General features: G+C 42.1%; 2 protein-coding genes and 1 long non-coding RNA gene across 4 annotated transcripts in view; all 3 read left to right on the top strand.

Annotated features, from left to right (window-relative positions):
* LOC123498416 overlaps nt 1–10,225 on the top strand; it is a 28,678-nt gene extending 18,453 nt beyond the window's left edge. Inside the window, exon 2 of the long non-coding RNA XR_006672681.1 lies at nt 5,468–10,225. This is a non-coding gene — a long non-coding RNA (uncharacterized LOC123498416). The remainder of the gene's footprint in view (nt 1–5,467) is intronic.
* On the top strand, nt 2,169–10,225 carry LOC123498387 (zinc finger protein 347-like). Of its 2 annotated transcripts, none has more exons than XM_045245497.1 (2): nt 2,169–2,480; nt 3,099–10,225. In XM_045245497.1, the coding sequence occupies exon 2, from the start codon at nt 3,508–3,510 to the stop codon at nt 4,132–4,134; it is 627 nt and encodes a 208-aa protein (XP_045101432.1). In that variant the 5' UTR covers nt 2,169–2,480; nt 3,099–3,507; the 3' UTR covers nt 4,135–10,225. The 2 variants fall into 2 exon arrangements, with proteins under 2 accessions (XP_045101432.1, XP_045101423.1); XM_045245488.1 differs by having other exon boundaries at nt 3,096–10,225.
* LOC123498398 (zinc finger protein 320-like) lies at nt 4,149–10,225 on the top strand. The gene is made up of 2 exons (XM_045245508.1): nt 4,149–5,501; nt 6,816–10,225. Exon 1 carries the CDS (start codon nt 4,149–4,151, stop codon nt 4,695–4,697), a length of 549 nt encoding a protein of 182 aa, XP_045101443.1. The 3' UTR covers nt 4,698–5,501; nt 6,816–10,225.
* Nucleotides 10,226–10,482: the final 257 nt, after the last annotated feature.

Here is a 10,482-nt window from a genome sequence, read left to right as displayed (position 1 = left end):
TATTATTATTATTATTTTAACCTGTATAGCTTTAATTGCATCGCTTAAAGGCTCTTACGTGTTCTTCCATCCTCTATTTCTTACTCATTTGTTTTTTCTTGTTCGGTTTTAATCATTTTTAAGAGAGAGAGAGAGAGAGAGAGAGAGAGAGAGAGAAATCACGCCACCTTGCATCGTAAACTAGTATTTTGTCATTTTATAGTTTTTTTTATTACTCTTCTTTCGGTATTAAGTTTTTTATTTGTTTCACTACCTAGCTCTCTCTCTCTCTCTCTCTCTCTCTCTCTGGTGGCATGGCTACTGTGACCGACTGGTTATCACTGTACACCAGCTACTAGAACCCCCATCCTTCACCACAGCAATATTTACACTTTTTTACTGTAAATAACTTTGCTCTTAACATATCTGAGCTAAGTATAGGGTGTCCTGCGTCGCTACCTTGCCGCTCCTGTAGTCTGTAGGCCTCCAGAGTCAGGCTGAGACCAATTAACACACTTATATTGATTATTACAGCCAGACCGCGTGAAGGCAAGACATAGCCATCTTTGTGGGGATAACAGAAACATGACTGCATTTTAAGAGGGAGGTTTCAAAAGCTTTTCGTCTTATCAACTCCCCTCCTCTGATTGACTGTCTTCAGATTTCAGCCTCTCTCTCTCACCGCCGGAGTGTTGCATCTCTTACTATCTTTTATCGCTATTTACATGCTAACTGCTATACTGATCTTGCTAACTGTATGTCTCCCTCTTTCCCCACCCTCGCTGTACAAGCTAAGCCTATTTCTTCTTCCTCTCATCCCTACGTATTCTGTCTACCTCTCTAATACAAGAGTTAACCAGTACTCTCAATCGATCTTTCAAAGCTTTCTCTGGTAAACTTTGAAATTCCCTATCTGCTTCTGTTTCCATCTTCCCACGTCTCGACTTCTTTTAAGAGGGAGGTTTGAAGATATTTGTCCCTGTCTTTTGGCTAATTCCATCAAACCTAGTAAGGGAACTGGCAACTACTTGTCAAAAAGAATTCCAGTTAATTTCTCATCTCTTTTCTATCGCCAATCTTTTCTTTCTTTTTTTTTTGTCAAAATGAACCAGTTAGTTAATTCCTCATCTCTCTTCAATCGCCAGTCTTTCTCTCCTTTTTTTTTTTTTTTTTTTCAATATTAACTCACTTGTTAAAATAAATCACTTAATTTCTCCTCCCTCTTTCTTTTTTTTTTTGCTGTCCTTAGGGGTCGGCTTAAACATTTTACATAAAAAAAAACAATTACCCCTTTCTTTTGGCTAACTCTGGAAGGGAACTGGCATCTAAGTGGGTCCATTTTTATTTTTTTCATTTAATATAGCAAATGTCCAGCTCTAATCCCCTTATACCTAAGAAGAAAATACAAAAAAAGCCCCACAAATGGCTTAATCCACGCATGCATACACTGTTCACCGCCGCACTGAGATGGATTTATAGTCATAATTATTAGTTATCTACGGGAATGAAGGCGGCTGGTAAAGACTTTCCTAGCTGCCTGTCGCCTGCTTCTGTAATCCCTCCCTTCCTGTAGATAAGTAATAACTAATAATGAAGTCCATCCGCCATTTATCGATATATCCTTTCTGCTGCTGTGTTTTCCTTAATTTCCTCCATTTTCTTCTGGCTTCCCTTTGCGGACTGGCATTCTTCTGTGGTTCGGTCTTCTCGCATTTGCTTTCTCTGTTCTTACTTGGGAATAAAAGAAAACTTAGTGGTAAGGCAAGAATATAATTGTTGATCTGTCTCACACACACACACACACACACACGGGGAAAAAAATGCCTTTAACGTTGCTAATATAAGAGGAAATAGTACAGTTATATAGCAGTTTCTTTTTCTCCCTTCACTTTTATTAATTTACTCTAGAAAAAAAAATGAAGATAAATAAAAGTAAAGTAAATTATGTAAAAAACTTGAAAAAAGAACAAACATAAGAGTGACTTTAGCACAACACCAGTGACACCACACCCTCACACCTCCTCCCTACACCTTCATACACCCTTAAAATCCAAATAAATGAATAAATAAATTAATAAATTCGATTAGCGACACCGACACAACGTCACAGGAACACAACTCGGCCTGTGATTGGCTGATTAATAGTGACGTCACAAAAATGGCGGCCTGTGATTGGCTTGGAGGTTGTGACGTCACCGCCCACAACAAGCAGCCATGTGTGTTTGTTGACATTATCTGCTGTACCTTCCATTTTACCCTCCCACTTCACCTGCCTGACTAATTAAACCCCCGGGGGCTCACCTGGGCATGAAGAGGAGGCCCTGGAGTACACACAGGGGGAAAATGGCCGCCAAATAAGAGGCCAGGAGGGAAAAATGGCGGCATGAATTAAGGAGTGCTAATTTTTACCAAGTTTCGGAAATGTCACTCAGATTTTATATTTTTCTGCCCACCGGGAAGAAACGCGCGGACTGGACCATGGAGGCTGCCACGGGGGAAAGGTAACCCATGGGGGAAGGCGAGGAGGGTGGGGGGCAGGGAGATGAGGGAGATAAAGGAAGCTGGGAGGTCAGGGAGATAGAAAGATTGGGAGATGAGGGAGGCTAGGAGGATTGGGAGGACAGGGAGATGAGTGAGGCTGGTAGATTAGGGATTTGAAGAAGGATTGAGAGGTGAGTGAGGCTGGGAGATTAGGCAAATGAGAAAAGATTGAGAGATGAGGGAGGCAGGGAGGACAGGGAGATGAGAGGCTAGGATGAAGATTGGGAGATGAGGGAGGGTGGGAGATTATGGACATGAGGAAGGATTGGGAGATGAGTGAGGCTGGGAGGACAGGGAGATGAGTGAGGCAGGGAGGACAGGGAGATGAGAGAAGCTAGGATGAAGATTGGGAGATGAGGGAGGGTGGGAGATTAGGAAAATGAAGAAGGATTGGGAGATGAGATAGGATGGGAGGGTTGGGAGATGAGTGATGGTGGGAGGGTTGGGAGATGAGTGGTGGTGGGAGGGGTATAAATATTTCCTGTCAGAAAACAAAAGTACAGATTGTTAGTGTGATCAAAGTCGTGCATGGATTGTCCCTGTGAGGAGAGTGACATTGTGTTTTGTTGTTTCAGAAGTAGTGCGGAGTGAGGTGGAGTGCAGCCCGTGTGTGTGTGTGTGTGTGTGTTGGTGCAGTGCTGGGGCCCTGGCACTCTGGCACCACTCACCAACAAGCCTCACCCAGACTCAGACTCTGCAGTAAACACCTGAACAGTACAACAGGTGGACGTGTCTCCCGCTACACTAAGGCCCTGGGGCGCTGTGTGTGTGTGTGTGTGTGTGTGTGTGTGTGTGTGTGTGTGTGTGTGTGTGTGAGGGGACAGACCAGAGAGATGTGCTGCCTCTCCTGTGCAGTGAAGGCAGGAGTGAGTGTGCAGACAGTGCAATGAGTGCAGCGCTGTGCTGCGGTGGCGGCGGCGGCAGTGTTGGAGCGTGACGGTGGCTTGACACAGCGCAGCGCAGCACAGCACATTGTGGCGCAGCAACATGAGCAGTGTGGGGGACAAGTACCGCCACTTCCTCAGCATGCACAGCCCCACCCAGGGTGGCGGCGGCGGCGGCTACCAGTGCAGCGAGTGTGGGGAGGTGTTCGCGGAGAGGGCCGGGCTGCTTGAGCACGGCCTGCACCACAGCGGGGACAAGCGGAACCTGTGCAACCTGTGCGGCAAGCAGTTCACCCGCAAGAGTGACCTGAGCCGCCACCTGCTGATCCACAGCGGCGAGAAGCGGTACAAGTGTGGCGAGTGCTGCAAGCTGTTCACCCGCACCAGCGATCTCAACCGCCACGTGCTGACCCACAGCGGCGAGAAGCGCCACATCTGTGGTGAGTGTGGCAAGCGCTTCACCCGCAAGAGTGACCTCAACCGCCACATCCTGGTGCACTCGGCGGACAAACGGTGCGAGTGTGGAGAGTGTGGCAAGCTGTTCGGCCGCGAGGAGAGCCTGCGCCTGCACATGAGTGTGCATGCCAGCGGGCGCAGGCACCAGTGTGAGGAGTGTGGGGAGCTGCTGCCCGACGCGGCCGCCCTGCGCGCCACCGCTTCCTGCACACCGGCGACAAGCCCCACAAGTGCGGTGGTTGCGACAAGCAGTTCACCCGCAAGAGTGACCTGAACCGGCACGCCTCTATGCACAGCGAGGAGCGGCGCTTCAAGTGTCCAGAGTGCAGCCAGCAGTTTGCCCACAAGAATGAGTTGAGCGGCCACATGCTGGTGCACTGCGCTGAGCGGAACTACAAGTGCCAGGAGTGCAGCAAGCGCTTCAACTGCAACTCCAAGCTGAAGCGCCACATGCTGGTGCACACCGGTGAGCGGCACTTCAAGTGTGAGGTGTGCGACAAGCGCTTCACGTGCAACTCCAAGCTCAAGCGACACATGCTGGTGCACAGCGGAGAGAAGAACTTCAAGTGCGACGAGTGTGACAAGTCCTTCAACTGCAACTCAAAGCTCAAGAGACATGTGTTTGTGCACGCCAACGCCACCACCGCTGCCACTGGTCGGCCCCGCGACAAGCAGGTGTGCGACGGCGGCTCCTTTGGCCCGGACTGCTCCTTCATCATGCCAGACGCGGTGAACGAGGTGTTTGTGATGCCCGGGGCTGTGGCCAACCACCAGGTGTTTGTCAAGGAGGAGGCACTGGAGGACTGTGTCTTTGTCAACAAGATACACTTCCAGTGACTCGCGGCCGTCCCTCCCCTCGCACTGTGCCGGCCGGCCCCACTATTTATTCCATGCCAGTGACACTCCACCACACCGCAGCCTGTGTGCTCCCCGGTGTGGCCGCCTCAGCCTCACTGCTCCCCACAGGCCGCACTTTAAAGCACCACAGTGTTGAGGGCAGGCTTGGTGGTGCCAGTCATCATTCTACAGTGACTTGGTGTTGAAGGGTGTTGTGATTCCAGCAATACTTCAACACCCACCAGTGAAAGGGATGACAGTTTTCAGCGCAAGTTTGGCGATTTTAGTGATAATCTTGACCACGAGGAGAAATGACAGTTTTCAAGGATGTTTTCACGATTGTAGCAACAGTTTGACTCCTGTGCAGAGTATTAAGTTTTCAAGTGGGTGTCTGTGATTCTTGTGATGATTTAAGTTTTCAAAGGTGTTCCTCATGACTGCAGTAACAGTTTGACAGGCTCCAGTGGAATGATCAAGTTTTCAAGGGTGTTCGTGATTAATTTAAAGAGAGGTTACTATATTTCAAGAGTGTATCCATGATTCTACCAGTAATTGAAGACCAGGATAAATTAATAGGTTCTCAAAGGGTGTTTTTAATCATTCTATTAATCTTAAGAGGCTGTAAAAGAACCTGCCACATTTTGATAAACATTTTAATGATTCCCATGAAAGTTGAACAAGTTTTCTACCTCACGGGAAGAAAATATAAAAAAACAAACAAAAAAAAAACACTCGCAAACCTGGCTTACCTTCCCTGCAGCCCTGGAAAGCAGAGAGAGAGAGAGAGAGAGAGAGAGAGAGAGAGTGTGTGTGTGTGAAAAATGGATAATCTTTGTGGGGTTGTGGAATTTATTGTAATGTTTAAAGTGAAATGAGATTTGTATGAATGTGGTTGTGATTGTGTGGAGCAGTGAATGTGAAATGAACAGAATGATGTGGTGGAATGAATGAGATGAACTAATGTAAAGGAATGAAGGACAGATGATTATGAAGAGGAATGAATGAATGAATAAATGTGGAAATGGAATGAAGAGAATGATGTGGTGGAATGAATGAGATGAAATAATGTAAAAAGAATGAAGGAGAGACAATTATTAAGAGGAGTGAATGAAAGAATGTGAGGATAGAATGAATGCAATAACATGTAAAGAAAGGAATGAATGAAAGAATGTGGGAATGACAATGAAAAAAAAAGACAAGATTATCCAGAAAAATGAAAGAAAAATAAGATGCAGTAGAGGAAAAGAATGAGAAAAATGAGAAAAAAAGTGAAGGAATGAGATGAGAGGAGGAGGAGGCTGTACAAATATTGTGGTCCATTTTGTAGTGTAAGAGAGTGGAGGAGGTGGAAATGGTTGACTGGCGGAAGAAAGACTAGACAGCTCTGTGTGTGTGTGTGTGTGTTTTTTTTTTTTTCCCATTTCCTTTATTACAAGTCTGTTTTTCTGTCCCTGATAAATGAAAAAGGGAAATAATCGAGTAAAATATAAACAGATTGAGAAATAAACCTATGTATTTTGATGAGTGAGTGTTAATATTGAAAAAAAAAAAAAAAAAGGAGAGAAATTGGTGATTGAAAAGGTGGATGAGAAATTAATTTGTTCTTTTTGACGAGTGCATTTATATTGAAAAAAAAGAGAAGGAGAAAGAGAAAAAGAAAGACTAGTGGCTGAAAAGGTGGATGAGAAATTAACTGATTGATTTTGACGAGTGAGCGTTAATCTTAAAAAAAAAGGAGAAGGAAAAGAAGAAGAAAAAACTGATGATTGAAAAAAAAAGGAAAAACAATAAACGGATTAATTTTGACCAGTGTTTATATTGAAAAAAAAAAGGAAAAGAAGAGAGAGAGAGAGAGAGAGAAAGGCTGGTGAAAGAGAGAGAGCTTGAATGAAAACAGAGAAATAAGGTGAGAGTTTTCATACCATAAAAAGGAGAAAAGATTGGTGACGAATACAGAGAAGCTTTAAACTAATATGAAAAGAGAGAAAGCTTGAATGAAAACAGAAAAATAAGCTGAGTTTTCTTAGCACAAAAAGGAGAAAGATTGAAGAATACAAACAGACAAGCTTTAAACTAATCATCTTTTCTGTTAAAGTGCAAAACAAGAGAGAGAGAGAGAGCTGGTGATTGAAAACAGAGAGAAAGCTTGAATGAATAACAAAAAAGCATATCTAACAAATGAGCATTTTTCATTTAGTGCAAAAAAAGAGATTGGTGAAGAATAGAAAGAGAGAAGCTTAAACTAACAACCTTTTCCGATAGTGGTGATTGAAAACAGACAGCTTGAATGAAAAGAGAAAAATAAGCTTAATCAACAAGTCCTCTTCCATTCAGTGCAAAAAATAAATGGAGAACTGGAGTGGATTAAAAAATGTAGAACGGAATGGCAATAAAAGCTTACTTAATGAGCTTTTCTTTAGTGCAAAGGAGAGCTTGGCGATTGAAAAAACTGAGAAAGCTTGAATGAAAAAGAGAAAATAAGCTTAATTGTAGATGCTTGAATGGAATGGCAAAAAAAGCTTAAGCGACAAGTTTTAATTTAGAGCAATGGAGAGTTCTTGGCAATTGAAAAATAGAGAAAGCTTGAATGAAAAAGAGAAAAATAAGCTTAATTGTAGATGCTTGAATGGAATGGCAAAAAAAGCTTAAGTGACGAGTTTTAACTTAGTGCAAAGGATAGGTTGGTGATTGAAAAAGCAGAAAGCTTGAATGAAAAAGAGAGAAATAAGCTTAATTGTAGATGCTGGAATGGAGTCTCAGAAAAAGTTTACCTAATGAGTTTTTATTTGGAGCAAATGAGAGGTTGGCAATTGAAATACAGAGAAAGCTTGAATGAAAAGAAGAATAAGCTTAATTGTAGATGTTGGAATGGAGTGGCAAAAAAAGCTTACCTGACAATTTTTATTTAGTGCTAAGGAGAACTTGGTGATTGAAAAACAGAAAAATAAGCATAATTGTAGATGCTTGAATGGAATGGCAAAAAAAAGCTTAAGTGATGAGTTTTTATTGAGAGCAAAGGAAAGTTCTTGGCAATTGAAATAGAGAAAGCTTGAATGAAGAGAGAAATAAGCTTAATTGTAGATGCTGGAATGGAGTGGCAAATAAAGCTTACCTGATGAGTTTTCATTTAGAGCAAAGAAGAGTGCTTGGTGATTGAAAATCAGAGAAAGCTTGAATGAAAAGAGAAATAAGCTTAATTGTAGATGCTGGAATAGTGAAAAAGCTTACCTGACAAGTTTTTATTTAGTGCAAAGGAGAAACAGAGAAAGCTTGAATGAAAAAGAGAAATAAGCTTAATTGTAGATGCTGGAATGGAATGGCAAAAAAAGCTTACCTAATGAGTTTTTATTTAGTGCAAAGGAGAGTGCTTGGTGATTGAAAAACAGAGAAAGCTTGAATGAAAAAGAGAGAAATAAGCTTAATTGTAGATGCTGGAATGGAAAAGAACTTACCTGTCAAGTTTTTATTTAGAGGAAAAGGCAAGATTAGTGATTGAAAACTTTTGATACTGAAATGAAGTCAATGTAAAAATGAACGACTTATTTAGACGACAACTCTGTTTAGTGAAGAAGGGAAGAGATTGGGGAGAAATAATTAAACTAACACATAAACACTGCAGCAAATACTTAAGTTTCTCTCAATGGCTGTCTGGCGCCCTCCCCATAAAAAAAAAAAAAAAATAAGAGAAAGGAACGCATCGCTGTTTAGTGCAAAAGGGAAAAGATTAGTAAGAAAACCGCTGAACATGGCAGCAAATACTTAGTGATCTTGTGGCTGCCTGGCACTCTCCCCGTAAAGAAAGAAGAAAGTGGAGATAAGAGGAATAAGGAAATGAAAACCTTATCAAGTATTTAGTGCAGAAGGGAAACAATTAGTGGGGGAATAACACATGAACACTGCAGCACTCAAGTTACTCAGTGTTCTACCTTGTGCTTTCCCCATAAAGAAAAAAAAAATGAAGATGAACAAGGAAATGAAAACACAGTGTTATTGGGTGAAAAAGGGAAGAGATTGAGGAGAAAAAAATAGTAAATGAACACTTGAGCAAATATTTAAGTGACTCCGATGGCTGTCTGACACTCTCCATAAAGAAAACGAAAGTAAAAAATAGAAGAACGAGGAAATTTAAGCTCTCCTTCAACTAACACACCTCTTATTTAGTGCAAAAGAGAAGAGATTGGGGAGAATTTGCATGAACACTTGAGCAAATATATAAGTGACTCCGATGGCTGTCTGACACTCTCCATAAAGAAAACAAAAATAAAAATAGAGGAAGAAGGAAATTTAAGCTCTCCTTCAACTAATACATCTCTTATTTAGTGCAACAAGGAGTAGATTGAGGAGAAATAACACATGAACACTGCAGCAAAGACTTAAATTTACCCTTGTGTTCTGCCTGGTGCTCTCCTTATTAAGAAAGTGAAAAATAGAGGAGGAAGGAAACGAAATGTCTTGAAGTATCTTGAAATATGTACTCTATCTAATAAATTGCCGTGATAAGTCCAGGTGTGAGGCTGAATGAAAAACAAAGGAAGAAGGAAATTAAACTCCCCCCTTGAAGTACTTTGAAATACGTACTCAACCCCTTAAATTGCTGTAAAAAATGTCAAGTGGCGCCCAACTGCTCTCCCAAAATTAAAAATAAGAGGAAAAAGGAAATAAAAACCCTCCTTAAAGAACCTTAAAATATGTACTGTACCCCACAAATTGCTTTAAAAAATGTCGTAGTGCCCGAAACACTCGTAAAGTGCAAAGGAACAATGAAATTAACCCCCCCCCCTTGAAGAACCTAGAAATATGTACTATACCCCACAAATTGCTGTAAAAATGTCAAGTGGTGCCCCAAATGGTCTCGTAAAGTGCAAAGGTACAAGGAATTTAAGCCACGCCCTTGAAGAACCTTGACACACTTACCCGAGCCCAGAAAATCCCATAGAAAAGCCAAATTTATATAAAAAATGCAAAGGTGACACAAGACAGTAAGGGAAGCTGCCAGGGGTCACCAGGTCTGTACGTGACATTACCTGTTGTGAACGAGAGGTGAACGGTGGTGCCGAAACATATGAGTGACCTGACCTGACCTGACCTAGTAATGGCAAATGAAAAAAAATAAACGCTAATTGACTTTCGTGATGCAAAATGAAAGAAATAAACAAAACAGTCTGGGTATTCATTAAAAGCATACCACTGCAGTATACCTGAGTGTAAATATACATACATACATACATACACTATATTACTACTACTACTACTACTGTAAGTGATGCTTTGAAGTAACTTGAAGTGTACTCCTGTGTATTACTGCAATGTCCAACTCAAGACATCAATGTAGTGTGTGTTACAATGCCATGTTAACTATTTAAGAGGGGTGTGTGTATGTGTGTGTGTGTGTGTGTGTGTGTGTGTGTGTGTGTGTGTGTGTGTGTGTGTGTGTGTGTCTGTGTGGCCATTGGGTGTCTCTCAGTATAGTGCTGCTGCTGCTGCTGCCACTACCCTGGCAATACAGTAATACAGTGTTGCAATCTGGAGGTTGTGTTTTGTACCCTCTGTGTGTTTGTGTGTGTGTGTGTGTGTGTGTGTGTGTGAGAGAGAGAGAGAGAGAGAGAGAGAACCATCTTCCAACACAACCCCAACAACAGATGATAAGGAAAAGATAAGACACCAAACAATACAAAAAGAAAAAAACACAAAAGAGAGAGAAAAAGAGAGAGAGAGAGAGAGAGAGAGAGAGAGAGAGAGAGAGAGAGAGAGGAAAATTCAATAGAAATGTTTACCGTGTCAGCAC

The sequence above is a fragment of the Portunus trituberculatus genome, chromosome 7 (genome assembly GCF_017591435.1).
Source record: "Portunus trituberculatus isolate SZX2019 chromosome 7, ASM1759143v1, whole genome shotgun sequence".
Lineage (NCBI taxonomy): Eukaryota > Metazoa > Arthropoda > Malacostraca > Decapoda > Portunidae > Portunus > Portunus trituberculatus.
The sequence above is the reverse complement of the archived record's forward strand: the minus strand, read 5'-3'. Positions and strand labels throughout refer to the sequence as shown.